Raw genomic sequence first — 19,174 nt, 5'->3', positions numbered from 1 at the left:
TGATGCCTCTACTAATCCATAGTCTATGTAATCTGAATATAGTTGTGCCGCAATACATAGAGGTGTCGACGATCGGTAAGAAATCGACGGATGCTGCTAGGCTGGAGCGAAAACGGTAGCATGCTCATCAGGCTCATCTATTAGACGGAGGCCTCTACCGCCACCACCGCGGCCACCAGCCCCTCTGGCCCCACCCCCTCTAAACTAAGGATGTTCAAATTCTAATTAATAATTGTTAATTAATTATTGTACTAACTATAATTAACTAACAAATCTAATATTAAGGATTAACTATTTCTAATTAATAATTGATAGTTAATTAGATAACTAATTAGCGCATAAAATGATTAGTTAGTTAGTATAATTATTAATTAATTATTAAACTAACTACAATTAACTAACTAATATTATATTAATGATATTTTTTTATCCTAAACTAAGGATTAACTATTTGTAATTAATAATTGTAATTAATTATTATACTAACTACAATTAACTAACAAATATAATATTAAGGATTAACTATTTCTAATTAAAAATTAATAATTAACTAGATAACTAATTAGCACACTAACACATAAAATTAGATAACTAATTAGCACATAATATTAGATAACTATAAATAAAATTAGATTAACACATAAAATTAGATAACTAATTAGCACATTAATAACTAACATGGATTAAACAATTTTACAAATAAATAAATTAAAAATTAGATAATTAACAAATAAAGATATTATTAGGAGATTAGTATATTTTCTTATAATCAAATAATTAAAAATTAACAAATCATTAATAAGTAACTAACAATTAACAAACCAGATAATTAACAAATAAAAAAAATTAAAAAGGGGCTGGGTAGTGTGCGGACAACCCCTATTGCGCATAAAAAAATTGCGTATTTTTTTCGAAATCCGCGACTATTAAACATTAATCATACTTAGGATAATAATATATTTAAAAATGTAATTAGAAAATTCATAGTAAAATACCTAGATTAAAGGTTGTTTCTGAGTTTCTGAAATCGAGTTCTACGGGCTTTATTCTGAAATCCAAGCTTCAAAACTTGTTCCTTGCCATGAATATACTGAGAATATTGACTTTCGGGTTAAGAATATCACGAAAATAACACTTTTGGAACGTGGGCCCTGTGTTAATGGCGTAAATACTTTAAAAAAAGGTGGGGGGACCGATGGTGGGGAAGAAGATCGGCTACTTTATTAAACCCCTATTGAAAACACAATTAGTGCACAATGGTGACCGTCACAAAAGACACTTTTATAACTTTTTTTTTGTGTGTGTGGGTTATTTTAAATCAAAATCTCACTTTTGGGATCATTTAATTTGCGGACTCCTCTTTACATACACATTTTTGAGTCAATTATTTGGTGCACTAATAGCGTAAATGATTTTATTATCAGATTAAATGTATATATTAACAAGTATCTTTTCATATCAAATGGAGTAGTAACGAAATAAAACAGAGTAAACATATTATAATTAGTTAAAAATTTCTGATAACATAAAATCCCTTTTAATTTATAATATAAATTTTTACAATTATAACATATCAAACTCTACATTTATTCTCCCCGTTTGTCGTTATTTTAAAGATATTTTATGATTTGAAGCAATGTAGATTTTAGTGTTTTATGGCATTATGATTGTAGTATCTTAACTTAAAAATCAAGGATTATATTAGCAAATGTTTATCCTATTTCAATTTGGAAAAGATTAAGATAAAATATTTCCTATTTTTTTAGGAAATAAATTTTATCATTATATAAATGAAAATTAATGATGAAGTCACTCCGATCTTTTATATATATATATATATATATATATATATATATATATATATATATATATATATATATATCAATTTTAAAAGTACATGGGGTTATTCTATTGAATTAACAAAATGAGATTAAGAAGAAAAATGTTACTTCTCACTTTTTTATTAGTTAAAGGGATATTAAAAGAAAAGAAACAAGAAAGAGTTCTTGGACCAAACTATTAACGACAGGGGTATTTTTGGACTGAACTGTTAATTACATGAGCATTTTTGGACCAAATTATTAATAGAGGGCATTTTTGCTCAACTTCGCATAATTTAAGGGCGTTTTTTACTCTTATCCGTAAATAAAATCACCTTTTTAATTTTTTGGTGATTACAATTATTTTTCATATTTGAGAAAATTTGTTGCAAACAGTGCCTTTTAAATATTTTGAATTCTTAATTAACTTTATATAATTCTATTTTAAAAAATTTAAAGATTCTATATCCGAATTCACTAATAAAATTAAGAAGACTAACTCTCAAAATTCAAACAGGAACATAAATTGGGACTAAGGGAGTAGATATTTTATTTATTATGCAATTTAGCAATTTACTTTCCATACATGGAGGGGATGAACATTCAATCATCAGCTGTTACATTTTTGGCATTGCGCGGTAGCGTTTTTGTACCTAATATGGCTCTGTCCCTGAGCCTGTTTGGATGGGCTTATGCCTATAAGCTGAAAAAAATTAGTTGGGGTAGTCTAATTTTTTTTTTTGGTTTATAAGTTGTTTTCAGATTATTAGCTACTTTAGATAAGCTAAGTCAAATGGGCCCAATTATTTTTTTAAGCTTATTTTAAGCACAAAATGACTTTAAACTAGCCAGTCTAACACTCAAAAAAGCTAAAAACAGCTTATAAACAACTTATAAGCCAATCAAACGGGCTCCTTGTCTTCTTTTGTTCAATATATTTTACTGTCCTCAACAGTATCACAGTAATTATTTCCTCAACAAATGTACATCTCTTGCCTTCCATATTTACAATAGTGGAATAATATTGCCACTTGTTGTCACTGTATTGTGTAAAGTGGCTGAAAGAACTCCGAAGAGTAAAGGGCGAAAAAAAAAAAAGACTTCTTTTCCTTTTTCTTTTTCGGGCTAAAATTAAGAACTGGCTATTGGTGGAAAGGTACCAGCAAAAGGCATGAAAAGGAAAGGGAAAAACCCCAAAAACCCCAACATATAGTACTCATAGAGCCATGAGCAGAGAGAACTAAAACAACAAACACAAATTCCCAATTTTAGGAACAGAAACTTAACAACCAACATCACCAAATAATCATTCCTAGAAGTTAAAAGAAAGCCTAATGGTGAAATCAATTGAAATGAATGTTAGTGAGGAAGCAATAATAAAGAGGATAAATAGTAGTACTACTTTAAGATGATGAGGGAAGAAGGAATATCATCAAGTAGCAGGTGTCAAGACTGTGGAAATCAAGCCAAAAAAGATTGTACATATTTGAGGTGCAGAACTTGTTGTAAGAGTCGAGGGTTTCAGTGTGAAACACATGTTAAGAGCACTTGGGTCCCTGTCTCTACAAGGCGTCCAAGGCACCATCTTCATCAACACCGCCTTTCCACTATTCAACAACAGCAACAGCAACTTCAACTTCAAGCTGGGCCAAGCCCTAAAAGATACAGAACAAATGAAAATCAAGGTATACCTCTAACTAGTCTACTTTTGTTATCATCTAAGACAATATTTGGTTACACACTACATAGATCTCCACAGGCATTTTTGACTTTGCTTACATCTTTAAATCTACTATCTGTTGAGCTATGTGGCCCCTTTTATTGCACCATTTGATCTAAAAGCTACTAATTCTTTTCCACAGGTCTTATTGATTTTGATAATGGGTGGCCGAGCCAGAATTTTCAATAAGGAAATTCAAAATATAAAGATACGCCGCGACGAAGCCAAAATTCAATATCTATGTTTATATATAAATAGAAATTTTGACCTTGTATATACAATATAATTTTCAGACAAAATCTTGAGTTTTCTAGCGTTGACCTAGAGACCATGGTACGGGTTCGGCACCCAGTAACCTTTGTCTAAAAACTGTATTTGTCTCAAGAAATTCATTTAAAGTATGTACAAATTACTAATTTAGAGCTCAATAACTTGAAAAACTAAGCTTCAAATCTTGATCCCGCCTCTGCCTGGGCAGTGAGAATTCAACCCAAGAATATCTATGTACAGAAACTATGAAACCCTAGCTATATGAACCTCCAAATTGGTATGCAATATCATGCTTGTTAGCAATCAACACTGTTTTCAAATTATTGTAACTCTTGTTAAATAGCGCATATTGTCACACCCATTAAAACCCCAACCGGGCAAAAACACCAATTAAAAATAAAAACTTTTGCGGTTAGGTTTAGTATATAGAAATTAAACTCTTTTCTTTACTTTTCATGTGTTGTTTTTGATCTAGTGATAGGTGAGGAAGGAGGTGATTTTCCGGCAGAAGTGAGTTTTCCAGCAGTCTTTCGATGTATTCGTGTAAGTTCCATCGACAATGTGGTGGATCAATATGCATATCAGACATCAGTGAACATAGCTGGACATGTTTTTAAAGGGATACTATATGATCAAGGACCTGATGAGAGTTCGCCTTACAACAATATTACTAATAATATGGCTGGAGAAAGTTCCTCAAGTGGCTTCCAGCTTCAGCTACCTCCTAATTTTCTTACTACTGCTGGTGCAACTACTACAACTTCTCCAGCTTCTTATCCCAATCTTTTTAGTCCTTTGAATATGCCTGGTACGCAATTTTTTCAATACCCAAAATCACCTTGAGAATTAACTCATGTATATACTGATAGTGTATAGAAGTTTTACACTTACTAGTGTATTTTAACATGTTATAATAGCAAGTTTCCTTTGTTAATATTTTTCAGATTACTTATTCCACTCATTATGGACGATTACATGTACTTATATTTATCTTTTTTTAAGTAATTAATCTGATCAATAAGAGTTAAACTACTCTTTTTTTTTTTTTTTTTTTTTTTTTTATCTCTCGGCATTTTGTTATGGGCAGTTCAAGGGTTAAAGTTAAAAGATAAAGGAAAGATCAGAATTATTGGTCTCTTGAGAGAGAAATTAAAGAGAGAAGGAGCTAGTATTTGTCTTTGTTTTCAATTCCAACAAGGAATTATTGGTCTCTTGTCTGCAAATTTAATAAGATTCCGTGTTAGCATATGGTTCTGCGGTTTGTCTTTATCGTGAATTTCCCCCATCCCCATTGTTTTTTCTATGATTAGGGGGATTAATTATGTTGGATTTACTGGTTGTTTGTGACAATCGAAGCTACTTTATTCCTGATTACCCGTTTCTTTGCCGGACTAAAATGCATGTGTCCATTATATGGAAAGATAGAAGGACAACAAATGATAACTCTTGGACCACATTTTATGAGATATACTCTTATACGTTAACAATGTAAAAGAATTTTATACTAATATCAAATCATTGAAAAGATATCCCAACCGATTAAGTACGACATGTTAAAACTACATGGATAGTTAAATGTTTTACACTATTGGTGCATCTAACTAAGTTAAATCCTAATTTAAATGTACTTAGGGTGTGCCATATATAGTGACTTCATACTCCCGCAATGACCAACCAAAAGCCAGCGTGGGGAAGGTCCCATTCTTGATTTTTTTTTGCAGTTAAACACAAAAGGAAATCATGCAAGAAAGTAGGCACACTGATGCTTACTCACTACAGTTGTCCCCTTGTTGCACGTAGAAAGTTCAACACAAACTACAAGTCTTCAAAATTTAATTAGAGCTTTTTATATCACTGCATTTGTTGTTGTTTCCTGACATTATAATAATCATATGCGTGGTCAGGCCACAAAAATGTTCATATTTAGCTACAGTATATAGACTTCGTAACTATATATATATGCATAATGTTTACAGATAGGTAGCATCACCATTGTCTTTGTACATCTCATGGATTCCCTAGTTAAATTATGTGTAATGCTTGTGGCCATCTTATCGGGGTTATTGGTTTGTGTTGCCTCTATTTTCTAAAGCACTTCTATGACAAATATTAGAATCAAGCTTAGATAAGAAAACCTTCAGCAAAATGCAACTTTTTGACATTGATCATTGTAGCACTTTGGACGTGAAAGGGAATCCGTTATAAGAGAGGAGGACCCTCAATATATGGTTACTTAACTAAGTATCTTGAAGTAAAAAAGATTGAAGTGGGCATCTTGTGTTAGTTGATAGTGACTTGAGCCAGTAAAGTAGCTAATAAGCGACACAAGTTTAACCTTTAATGCTAAAGAGATATTCACACACCAACCAAAGGAAAAGGTTGATGCCCCATCAATGACACAATGCTGGAATATATCCCTTTAGTAGTACTGATGATAGAGAAGAAACTAATTTTAAAAGCCAGGAAATAGTATAATATTATCCCCTTCATAAATTACATGTACCTGTTGCAAAGGTTGTATGTATCTTGAAATGTATGACTTTTTTTTAATCATAATGGTGTCTGAAACAGCTTGCGCCACTAATTCTATAAGGTATTTGCTACCTTCCGTCAATACAAATACTTGATAACTTTGTCCATCAAGGCTTAGACAGATAGGAGCAACTCCATTAAAATTTGAACCTGGTTAAATCAAACGTCTTAGTTCTCAATCTACTTTATTTGACACTAGGTTGTGCCCTTGGGTGCAAAATGTGTGAGGATCTTATGTAGAAGTGTTTATCTTATATGAAAAAGAGTTAGACCTACACATATGAGATATGTGTCTAGATATAACAGAATTAAGTAAATCGGAATATGCTCTCTCTAATTAACAAATTTTTAAAAATTTAGAATGAGACGGTCACACATTTCAACAGAGTACTGCAAATATTACAATCGATCCTAAGAAATCTTCAGAGTGCATTCTCACTCACACCTAGCTTCTAGATGACTTTCCCATTTAGTTCTTTAAGGAACTCTCTTTTTAAGGAAGCTAACTTCTTTTGGAAGGTGATCCAAGCAATTTCGTTCCCCTTTTTCTTGTTTCTTAAGCAAAGAAACATGACATTGGGGCAAACTAAAATAGCTTTAGGAGGAACAGATAGTGATGTTTCTTTAATTATAATATGGCAAGAACTTTAACATGTAGTTAAATCAGATACTTTAGTGCCTTGGGGACAAGGCACATGAATAAGAGCTTTTTTGAAAGGAATAGTATCTATAGCAAGTATTTTAAGATTGTTTTTACAAGTGATCTTTGGACTTATTGAGGAGATAATGATAGAGTACTGTGCATTTCCCCAAGGTTACCACCACATGGGCACAGAAAAAGGAATCAGTACTTGTACGGAGTTCATGCATGTATCCACCGTCTCAAATTTTGTGGACAAATGACGATCTCCACATTATGGATAAAATCATCTGTATCTTATGTTTTTTTTTTGTTTGTACTCTACATTTTATTATATTTTTCTTGTTCTAGCTAGCAAATGGCCTGGTGGTAAAGAAAATAAAGTTTTATTTCTATTATAGCTTAAGCTTTGTTCAAGTTAATTTAAATAGTGTGGTGAAACGGACAGGTCAGATTGTTTAATATCTTCATCATGAGTTGAGTATTTTGAGCTAATCCTTGATAGTTTTGTTTGAACGAACATGGCACTCCAGCAACAATATGTAGAGAGAGCATTCATGGCTAGTTGGCTACACACTTCTGGCAGTGCAACACTTCCGTAGCGTTTATTTAAAGGTGGTTTCACAGATGTTTCTCTTTTTGATTTAGCCATGGATTTGATTTAATTTATTGACCACATGAAATTGTATTGAGTTGTTAATTTCACCTTTTTCTCGTATCCAATTTTATGCTTCTAGCTCTTCCCCACGAGCGGAATGCATGTCTTATAGGTTTCTTTAAGGTGATCCATTGGAGAAAACCGATACACTTGAAGATGAAAACCAATTGCTTGAATGGATTATTGAAATTAAGTTTAAATTATATGGACTGACGTGAACAATTTTTACTTTACGGTGCAATTTAATAATGATTGTTATAACAGGTTTTTTTTTATGTTACTTATCGATTTTAATTATTATAGGTACTTATTGTCTATATTTACCTTTAGTGACCTGATAGTGTAAAATTTCTTATATACTGAGTTATTTTGTTTATTGCTTATTTGGCTACGATAAGGGCATTTAAGGGATAAGATTCTGCATTACAATGTAATAAACAAAAACATTTGCATTGTAAGCTGATATATGTTGTACATATTGTGCTTTCCTTCGCGTTGCAACTATATTGGCAAAATAATAAATGTTGTATTGGCACGTAATTGCAACTATGTTGGCAAAAAATAAAGATAAGAACATGCATATCCTCTACGAACGGGTTTAATTCTTACCGATACTTCATACGGAAAAGGACCAAATATACTCTTAGTACTATTTGAAAAGAGCTAAATATACTCTCGTTTTACTTTAGGTCCAAATATACTCTTGTCGTTTTACTTTGAGTTCAAGTATACCCCTCCTCCGTTAAAGTTGTTCAAGGTGGACAACTAATCTTATGTGGCACTAACATTTGATGATGTGGACGTTACGTGGTATACCACCTCATCACCCTTAACTCATTTTACTCTTCCCCTCTATTCGTTTCTTTCGCCACTAAAATTTCCTTCCACTCCACCATCTTTTCCACCATTACCGCCATGTATTCCGGTTAGAAAAGAAGAATTAACAAATCTCGATTTGAATTCTAAAAAATTTATTCAAACCCAGATATGTGGCAATACGGTTTTATTTTATTTTCTAAATCAATAGGGTGTAAATTAGTAAAACGGTAAAATCTAACTGTTCTTTGAATCTTCCCTTTATGCTTTGGAGGGAAAAAGAAAAAAAAAAGTGGTACCGCATCAGTAAGTTGTAAAAATTATATTTTTGCAATTTTTTTTTTCAAGTCCTCTTCTCTATTCAAATTCCTCTGAATTTTCCAATTTCCATTTCCTTTTTTAGCTTTTTCACATTTGCTTGATAAATTGATTCCTAAGTTTCTCTGCGGATTTTCCATCACTCTTCCTTCCTTTCTTCATTCCTCTCTGTCATCCACTATCGAATTATTTCTCTTCGCCATTGACGACGGACGACGTTTATCGGTGCTCTAATTCATGCCTTGTTATTTTCCGGCGAGTTTTCCGATTTACAGTACGGAATGGCTAAGCATGGCTTAAAATTGCTTATCCTTGGTAATGGTGGTAAAGATGGATGGAAGCGGAAGGAAATTTTAGTGGTGGAAGAAACAAATAGAGGGAAGAGTAAAATGGGTTAGGGGTGATGAGGTGGCATACCACGTGGCGTCTATGTCATCAAATGTCAGTGCCACGTACGATTAGTTGTCCACCTTGGACAACTTTAACGGAGGAGGGGTATATTTGAACCTAAAGTATAATTTTAGGGGTATATTTGGACCTAAATTATAACGAGGGGTATATTCAGCCCTTTTTCGATAGTACAGGGGTATATGTGGCCCTTTTCTGTACTTCATATAATTAATGCTTATATATGTTGTACATATTGTGCTTTAATTTCCTTCGCGTTTTTTCCCCCTTACAATTACGTTTGCGAGAGCTTTAAGACCCCACAAAATATTGCCATGGCCCATATGTATCATACCTTTGTAAAATGTTTCATCACATACGAAAACAATTTTTCAAGCAGCTCATGAATATAATCTGCTTTCAGAAAAGGAATATATAGTGAATTTTTTCCTATATGTTTTAGTCTTAGTGGACAGATTTAGAGTTACCTGGTATCTGTTGCTGGTGAGAGGTGGCATGTAACAGTGAAACTCACAAACTATATTTCTATTACTCCTTCAACTGATAATGAACGATTACAAAATAAGACTCAATTGACAGATTGCAACAAACTGGAAAACAATTAATAATAGAAAATACTGGGAAATTAAAATACAAGATAGAGAAGGGGGATGAGAGGCTCAAATCTGGAATGGGGATAAGAGGCTCAGATCTAGAATGGGGATGAGAAGCTTAGAAATTTCTTGTCAACCAAATGCCTGCTCTTGCTACTGCTCATTCCTACTTTTATAACTAACTCTCTGCAACAAAATGGTCCCAAAGTCTTCCGGCGCGACCAACACATGATTTATCTTGCTTTCCACTCAAATTCAGCTAACTTTTGTGGGGGTTTTCTCACTCGTTTTCCTTGCCTAATTGGAATATTTTGTTCTTCTTCCAGCAAGGCATCTGATGTGGCCTCCACCTCAGCAATTTTAGTGTCATCATTCATAACATTACTTCCCTTCTTAATGAGAAACCTGACCTCAAGGTTCACATTTGTGGTTGCAGAATTAGTTAAGAGCAAGGGAGTAATATGTTGTTCAGGTGTGCCCACATAACACCGCAACATTGAAACATAGAAAACAGAGTGGATTTTGGCCTCCGGAGGTCCAACTTATATGCAACTTCACCAATGCACTTCAGAATTTTAAAAGGTCCAAAGAATCGGCGGCCCAGCTTGTGGTAAGGCAAGTCATGGACTGAAAGTTGTCTGAAAGGCTTCAATTTAACATAAACCCAGTCACCAACTTGGAAGGTGATCTCCATCCTATGTTGATTAGCAAATTGCGTTGTTGAGCTTGGGCGAGATTCTGTTTGAGCAATGTGAGAACCTCATCCCGTTGCCTCCACCAAGTTACTAAAGCTGCTGCCCAAAATATAACGAGCCCCAGTACGGGGCTCACATCCATACAATGCCTAAAAAGGAGTCATTATACAATGCCTAAAAATAAGTCATACCCGCAGAAGATTGGTAAGATGTATTATACCAATACTCAGCCCAATGTAGCATGGCCACCCATTTAGATAGTACCTCAGCGACAAAATATCGTAAATACTGCTCCACACATTTATTGAGAGGCTCGGACTTCCTATCGAGTTGGAGATGATAGACTGTACTCATAGCTAACGACGTGCCTTGAAGACAATTAGTCTCTTGCCAGAATGAATGTAGGAACCGAGGATCTCTGTCCGTAACAATGCTACGAGGAGGACCATGTAACCGAATGATTTCCACCACAAAAGCTTTAGCAACAACCCCAGCGGAAAAGGTTGAAGGCATAGGAATGAAATGACTGTTCGTGGACAAGCGATCCGCCAAATTCATTATATTGGATTTGCCTTTCGAATTGGGTAAGCAAGTGATGAAATCCATGGCAATGTCCTCAAAAACCATGTCAGGGATAGGAAGTGATTGTAAAAGACCGGCAGGAAGTTGGTGTGAACTTTTCATTTGTTGACAAACTTGACAAGAAGCCACTTAAGCTTGAACATCCTTTCGCATATACCTCTAGAAAAAATTTGAAGATAAGCGATGATTTGTGCGGGCTATCCCAGCGTGCCCTCCGACAATAGTAGAGTGAAATTCATACAACAATCGTTGGCATAACGAAGAATCATCAGGAATAACCAACCTTTCACGATAAAAGAGCAGCCCCTCTCGAAATACAAAGCCCTTAGAGTTTGGAGAGTGCTCATAAATAGCCCTCTGAATGGCCAATAAATCAGGATGGGACTGGTTTAATGCTCGTAACTCCAATTCAAGAGCAAATTTTTGAACTGAGAGAGCTAAGAATGAAGCATCAAGTTGACACGAGAGAGCATCCGCTGCTTGGTTTTGTCTACCAGGTTTGTAAAAGATCTGAAAGTCATAGCCAACTAACTTCGTGAGCCATTTTTGCTGCAGATAAGTTTGGATGGTCTGGTTAGTAATATTTTTGAGGGACTTTTGGTCGGTGAGAATAGTAAATTTACGACCTAATAAATACTATCACCACTTACTCACAGCTTGAGTAATGGTGAACATCTCTCTATGCTACGTCAACGCTCGCTGCATTCGTAATGGCCTTCATGAGTGCGAAATGCAGTTTTGGCGACATCTTCTGGGCGCACTCGAATTTGATAATAGCCCAACAGTTAATCTAACTTTGAGAAATAGTGAGCACCATGCAGCTCGTCAAACAACTTGTCTATCGTGGGTATGGGAAATCTGTCTCGGATAGTAAGTGCATTGGGGGCTCTGTAATCCACACAGAATTACCAAGTGCCATTTTTTTTCTGGATTAGTAAATATAGCGAAGAGCATGGGATATTACTAGCCTTGATGACTCCTTCCTTGATCATATTAGCAACCAATTGCTCCATGATATCCTTCTAAAAACAGGGATATCTATAGGGCTTAACATTCATCGTCCCTGCACCCGGTGTCAAATGTATGGCATAGTCTTGTACACGAGTAGGGGGGAAACCCTGTGGCTTTTAAAACACATCCTCAAAAAAGTGGAGTAAAGACATTAGTACAGGATGTCCCTCTGAAATAACGACTCTCCTTGGGTACAACTTTCAAACAATATGGGGAGGCGATCACCTCTGTAGCAGCTAAACGACACAAAATATAGACTGGAATTGCTGCGCCTCAGTTGGCGAATCCCCTATCCAACTATAATGAGTCCTATTAGAAGTAACTCAAACTGGCGAGTAGCATAATCAGTTACGACGGGACCCAAAGTGCCGAGCCATGAAATGTAACACCTCGTACCTTTAAACTAAGATATGTTCATGATTTAGCACTTAGAAACCAAAACGGAAGTGTTGGGATTAAAATTGTCCTCAGATCGGTGAAAGAAAGCCTTACGCCAAATTGTACGGGCCGTACTTTTGAGACGTACCCACATGGGAAAAGTTGAAGTCACTGGAATTTGACATTCCAAGTACGGGCAAGTTTTTACGGGCCATACTTTTAAGTACTAACCGTACTTTCAACACGTACATTTTATACGGATTGTACTTCAAAGTATGGGCCGTACTTTTCAAGTCGTATCTCACTAACAAAAAAATTCTTAGTTTTTTCAATGTGGCATTGAGTTCTTGTTCTTATTTTTCATTCTCTCCCAGCCCTAGAACGAAGTCTTGTTCTCCCACTATCAAGATACACCAAGGTAAGTCTATCCTAAGCATCCCAAGTGAATTCTAACATATATCAATGATTACTAAATAGGAATTCATTGTTCCTAATCTAGAGTTTTCAAGAAAACCCATTACAAGGATTCAACATTTAGGCTTTTGGTATTTTTCTCAACTTCAGACCATTAGTTACAAGTTTTGGAGTATTAATAGATATGTAGGGTTTCTATCTACATGTAGAAACATCACTATTCTTCCCCAGGCCACGTTTTTCCATGATTATACGAAAGCTTATCAAAACTAGGGTTCTAGACACGTTCATCATAACCCTAAATACATGTACCATGATATACCATATTAGTATGATTAATTCGTTATTGTGTTCTTAATATTCCATTTTGGTTATTGAAAATCTGTCTGTAATCCATGCTAACCCATACTTTGTATTCCATGGGTTCTTAAATGCAAGATATGAAATTTATGTTTATTTTCATTAACTTCTACGTGCTTCCATGTTTTCATACAAGTTATACTATATATCTATCTTCATGTTATAATACAATCACGAATCATGTTTACAATCATATTTATATAATTCATGGGATACTAAATCAATTATATCCATGTTTATATTTTGGGAGTTGTACAAATTACCAAGAAGGCTCAGACAACCTGAAACTACATATGTCAGCGTAGGATAAGGATCGCTCCGACCAGTTAGGATGATTCCTTCATGTTTACCCATTGCGGGTTATTGGATCCATTCATGTCATGTTCATATCTTGTACCCCGGAAAGGTATGAGATGGCTTAGCTGATCGGGCAGAGATCAGGCGCCACGTGCTTACGTGGTGGTTACATGTCGGTTATACTAATGCGCTCCAACAGATATCTTTACAGACTATAAATATTTTATTTATGTTATACATATTCATATCAATGATATTTATGTTCATGTTCAGCTTACAGATACAGTTACAGTTTCAGTTATATTATTTCATGTTCCATGCTTATTCAACTCAGTAAATTCAAATGTATTGACGTCCCTTTTTATTTGCCTGAAGACCTGCATTTCATGATGCATCTTTACAAGACGACGGATCAACTCGTTAGGACCTTACATGTATCAGCTATTGGTGAGCTCCATCTCATTCGGGGTTTTATCTTATTTACTTCATGTCAGTTATGCAGTTAAGATATGTCGGGGCCTTATCCCGGTAAACAGTTTAGTAGTCAAACTCATGTCAGAGTTTTCACATACTAGACTAGTTCAGTTATGTTATGTCAGATGCTCAGAGTCGTATAGCCAGTATTGGCTCAGTACCTATTATATTTTCAGACTATTTCTGTATCATGTTTAAACAGTATTTTCATTAGTATTATGATGACTCATGTTATTCAGACTATTTATGTCATAAAGTGTATTCCGCATTAGTACATGTCTCATGTTGATTCAACAAGTCATGTGGCTAGCACGGTCACATGCAGCAACGCACCGAGTGTCGTGTTACCCCCAGGTCATGGTTCGGGGCGTGACATAAAATACCCAAAACTGCATCAGCGCCATGGAGTGAAAGGACATAGAGATCTAAGGGCATGACACACCCTTGAATTGATGAGGGGGCTGACCGCATAACCCCATCACAAGGAACGCGTGCTCGCTGCCAACGACTACACCAAAGCGAAGAATGGACTCCACCACTAATTGCAAATGCTTCGCGGTCCGCGATTATATGAAATTATGAGTCGCACCCCTATCCACTAAAACATGAACCGGCGAGCCCTGAATAAACCCAATGAATCGAAACATAGAAGAGGATTGACCCCTAGATAAATCTTGATAAGATATGGTGGAATGCTCTTGGACCTCTAGCAGCTGCAAATCTTCCGCTAAGACCTCATCTGATGCAAATGAGTCTGGAAGATCAAGAGAAAATCCCGAGTCATCAGTAAACAACAACAACTGGGGGAGTGCCTCACATTTATGGGTGGGAGAATATTTTTCGTCACAATTATAGCAGAGGCCTCTCTCTCTGCGACTCTGAATCTGGGTAGGTGAAAGAGGTTTGAAGGGGATTCGAGTGGGAGGAGCAGTAGTGGGTATAGGCGCAGATGGAGGATCGTGAAATTTAGTGTGATAGGTAAAAGGGTTGGGGAGTATCGGTGGTATTTTAGCAAAAGCGGGCCGAGTTTGCCCTTTTTCCATCAGGATACACTGCACGTGGATATCGGCCAGAGACATAATTTGCTCCAATTTAGTGGGTTTATGGGATACGACTGCAGTCTTAATATTATCTCGAAGCCCAGAAATAAAAATATGCACTAACCAATACTCTAGTAACGAATCAGTTTTATTATTTAGAGATTCAAACCTGTGCCGATACTCTGCCACCGTAAAAGTTTGTTGAAGTTTGGCTAAACGTCTGGAGCTTCTAGTTCTTGTTTCTGGAAACGAGACAGTAGTTTCTCAGCGAAATGGCCCCAATTGATCAGTTGTTTGTTTCGATACAACCATCAATACCATTCAAGAGCGTCACCGTCTAAGTAAAAGGAAGCCAATGACAATTTGCGATCCTCACTAATCCCATAAAAATCAAATAATATTCAGCTTGAAAAAGCCATGCCTCCAGATTTACTCCACAGAAGCGACCCAACGGTGCCGGAGTAGGCTTATGGCGTAAGGTCAGAGGATGATTCACCGGAGGACCTGGATGACCAATCCAAGTTACTGGCTCATAGTAATGAGCAGGTTCATGCGCCAAAACACGAGATGGATCGCGAAAATGATTAGGTTCGTGCGTCGAAAAACGAGTAGGTTCATGATAACGAAGGGGTTCCGGTGCTGGAATCCGAGTCGGCGGACCCCGGGAAACCATAGCTGCAACCAGATCCTGAATGGATGAGCGCATATCTGCGAGTTCTTTACCCCCTGTTTGGATGGTGGTTTACCGTGGTTCATTAAGGTATGATTTTCTATGAAACTATGTTTGTTTTCATTGTTCTTAAAATTATGTGGTATGGTGTTGTAAACCCGTGGTTCATTCCATGGTTATATAACCATGAAAAGTCCTAATTTTTGTAACCACGGATTTGGTGGTTTTTCCGTAGTTACATATTTCATTTCTCCATTATACCTCACCCCAACCCCACCCTACCACTAACCCCCACCCCACCCTACCTCACCCTCCCCCATCCATCCTACCCCATCCCTGCCCCACCCTCCACCATCCATCCCACACTACCCCCACCCCACCCCTGCCCTACTACCCACTCCCACCCCCAACTACCCCACTCTTATGCCACCCACCCCAACCACCACCCACTACCCCTCACCACAGCCCAATCCCACCCCATAACAACTCACCCCCACCCTACCACCCACTACGCCCACCCTTATCCTACAACCACCCACCCCTCCACTACCCCTCACCACCACCCAATCCCCACCCCACCATCATACCACAACCCCCACCTCACACCATCCACTCCACCCCCACCCCCACCCACTATCTACTTATTTTTTAAAGTTCCTATTTTATTCTTTACCCGAGTTTTATTAATATATATAAACTAATTTCTAATTAAGAGTTAAGAATATTTTAGTAAACTTACAAGTTATTATACAGTACCATACAATCAAACCAAACAATACAAATGTTAGTAAACCACAACAAACGATACAGTCTATCCAAACATGGTGTTCATTAATACAGTACAATACAATACAACACCATACTGTACCATACCATACTGTACATTAATGAACCACGGGAAACAACCATCCAAACAGAGGGTTAGCAACCGAAGGATCATTCATTTTGACTGTTTGGTCCGCCATTGGACACTCTAGGATGAAATCACTAATGCAACAGTGAAACTCACAAACTATATTTCTATTACTCCTTCAACTGATAATGAACCATTACAAAATAAGCCTCAACAGACAGATTGCAACAAACTGGAAAAACAGTGAATAATGAAAATACTGGAAGACTGAAATACAAGATAGAGAAAGGGGATGAGAGGCTCAGATCTAGAATGGGGATGAGAAGCTCAGAAATTTCTTATCAACCAAATGCTACTCTGCTCATTCCTACTTTTATAACTAACTCTCCGCAACAAAATGTTCCAAAATTCTTCCAGCGTGACCAGCACATGACTTATTTTGCTTTCCACTCAAATTCATCTAACATTTACGGGGGTTTTCTCATTCGTTTGCCTTGGCTAATTAGAATATTTTGTTCTTCTTCCAGCAAGGCATCTAATGTGGCCTCCACCTTAGTAATTTTTGTGTCATCATTCATAACATGGTAGATATCTCATCGAATTAGTCGAGGTACGCGCAAGCTATCCTGGACACCACGATTATATATATATATATATATATATATATATATAGTGTTTTTGATTTGTAGATTCGCACAGAATCGACATATATATGTTGTGGAGCGAGAACTTTGACGAAGAAATTCAAAATATAGAGAAGCCATTAAACAAACAAGGAATCAAAAGACATTCAACATATGATATGTGTACATACAAAATTAACTTATCTACACAGTATAGTTTTCCGACAAAAGAGTGTTAATTGACGACTCTCCTTGGACAAGGAAAACTCCACCACTGACCGAATTGTTGGAACGAGAAAATTATTTTTCCTCCTGCTAGTAGGAGTGAGTCATACGCGACTTGAATCGACATTAGTCATGTCAATCAATATTGAATATATACCAGGTGGTCGTTATAAGAAAAAAAAAAAAAAAAAGATGTGCTGGTTACAAATCCATTCAGCTGGCTTTCTCCCCCCCCCCCCCCCCCCCTCTATTGTATACTAGAGGTGCATGGCCCGTGCTCAAGCTCTTACGAATAATGGTTAATAAATAATAACCATAGGGCAGCAACAAAAGCTGGTAAAGGTGTAAGTGTCTGTATGAGTTATAGCATTTCCAAGGACGAAGCAAAGCGGGCATTATTAGGAGATGCTAAAAGCAAACTAAACACGTCGTAGACCTTCTTGGATAAAGTTAACATTAGCAAAACAATTGTACTTGTTTACATAAGTCATTCTTGTAATGAATTCTAACCAAATAAGACCAAAAAAAAAAAAAAAAAAGGTAGAAAGAGTGCAAAAGAATCACAACTGATTTAAAAGGAACGCAACCTATTAAAACCTATCTTTATCCATAAAATGTAAAGAAAGCTCAAATTTGCAACATTTTATATACCAGTCACTTAGATCCATAAGCCACCCTCAAGAACGGCCAAAAGTGTTGTAAAAAATGTGATAACTCTAGGTTTAACCACAACATCCTTGGAGAGATTGAGGTTAACTTCTTTCTTATTCTTTAATAGTTTCTATTCTAATACATAATAAAAAAAAACTATAAACACACCCTAATTTATCATCGCTTGAGCTCAAGCTATAGCAGTCAGCCTCCATCATTCCTATAGCATCACAGAACCATTATATTATCTTTCAGAAAAGCAAGTAAACAACAACAATAACAACAACATACCCAATGAATCCCACGCAGAAAAGCAAGTCAACATCTCTGAATTTTATAGTTAAGGAAATGTATCGTTTTCTAATGTACAATATGGAATAGAGAAAAGTAGTCACATGGAAGAAAAATCTAGTAACTCGATTATGAGTCCACTTCTTTCAACCAAAAAAAAAAAAAAAAGACATTATAAAAGGAGACAAAAAATCACATGATTTCTCAAACTTGGAATAGAAGTAGAGAATCGTGTAACTGATTTTCTACTACAAAGTAGTTAAGAAACGTTACATGCACTCTCAAAGTAAGCTTTTAAATGAATATGTCAAAAAGATATATATCTACATAATATATATAGCACAGTTCGTGTGGTTGCATAAAGCGGCAATGTGCAACATGACTAATCTCTGAAGATGTGCATTGCAAGAGAGTAAAAGAATTTTATTCAAATTCTGAACACTTGAAACCTTCAAGTACCATCCAGTTCTCATAATATACAACAACATATATAACCCAATTAACAAAACGTCATTACCAAGGGCATATAAACTTTAAATAACTATAAAAGTTTTTATATCTTACTTAGAAAATGAGAAGTTCATTCCTCACCTCTCAATATGAGACACCCATCAATCACACTATCAAATAGTTTTTCCGTTGCAGTCCTTACTCGTTTTTTTCCTTTTGTGGCTCTGACATTTTGCCATTTTCCCCTAATTTTCTACCTCATAGTACCCACAAATCCAAAATACACATCAGTAGTAATTCCATGACTTGCTGGCCTGAAACATACCTTTCATTCCCTGAGACAACTGCTTAGCTTCTCTCCATTTCACATATATGTCACTCCTCA

General features: G+C 36.0%; 1 protein-coding gene across 3 annotated transcripts; it reads left to right on the top strand.

The window, feature by feature from the left end:
• Positions 1–2,865: 2,865 nt before the first annotated feature.
• On the top strand, positions 2,866–7,893 carry LOC132599216 (protein SHI RELATED SEQUENCE 1-like). Of its 3 annotated transcripts, XM_060312494.1 has the most exons (3): positions 2,866–3,505; positions 4,286–4,618; positions 7,516–7,893. In XM_060312494.1, the coding sequence occupies exons 1-3, from the start codon at positions 3,229–3,231 to the stop codon at positions 7,545–7,547; spliced, it is 642 nt and encodes a 213-aa protein (XP_060168477.1). In that variant the 5' UTR covers positions 2,866–3,228; the 3' UTR covers positions 7,548–7,893. The 3 variants fall into 3 exon arrangements, with proteins under 3 accessions (XP_060168477.1, XP_060168478.1, XP_060168476.1); XM_060312495.1 differs by lacking the exon at positions 7,516–7,893 and having other exon boundaries at positions 4,292–7,509; XM_060312493.1 differs by lacking the exon at positions 7,516–7,893 and having other exon boundaries at positions 4,286–7,509.
• The last annotated feature ends 11,281 nt before the right edge of the window (positions 7,894–19,174 follow it).

This window comes from Lycium barbarum, chromosome 6 (genome assembly GCF_019175385.1).
Source record: "Lycium barbarum isolate Lr01 chromosome 6, ASM1917538v2, whole genome shotgun sequence".
Lineage (NCBI taxonomy): Eukaryota > Viridiplantae > Streptophyta > Magnoliopsida > Solanales > Solanaceae > Lycium > Lycium barbarum.
This window is presented reverse-complemented; position numbering and strand designations above follow the sequence as displayed.

Excerpts from the sequence above, each read along its gene's own strand:
- LOC132599216 (XM_060312493.1), top strand. The coding sequence starts at position 3,229 with ATGATGAGGGAAGAAGGAATATCATCAAGTAGCAGGTGTCAAGACTGT. Across the intron at positions 3,506-4,285 it reads CAGAACAAATGAAAATCAAG|TGATAGGTGAGGAAGGAGGT; the intron begins GTATACCTCTAA and ends TTTTTGATCTAG.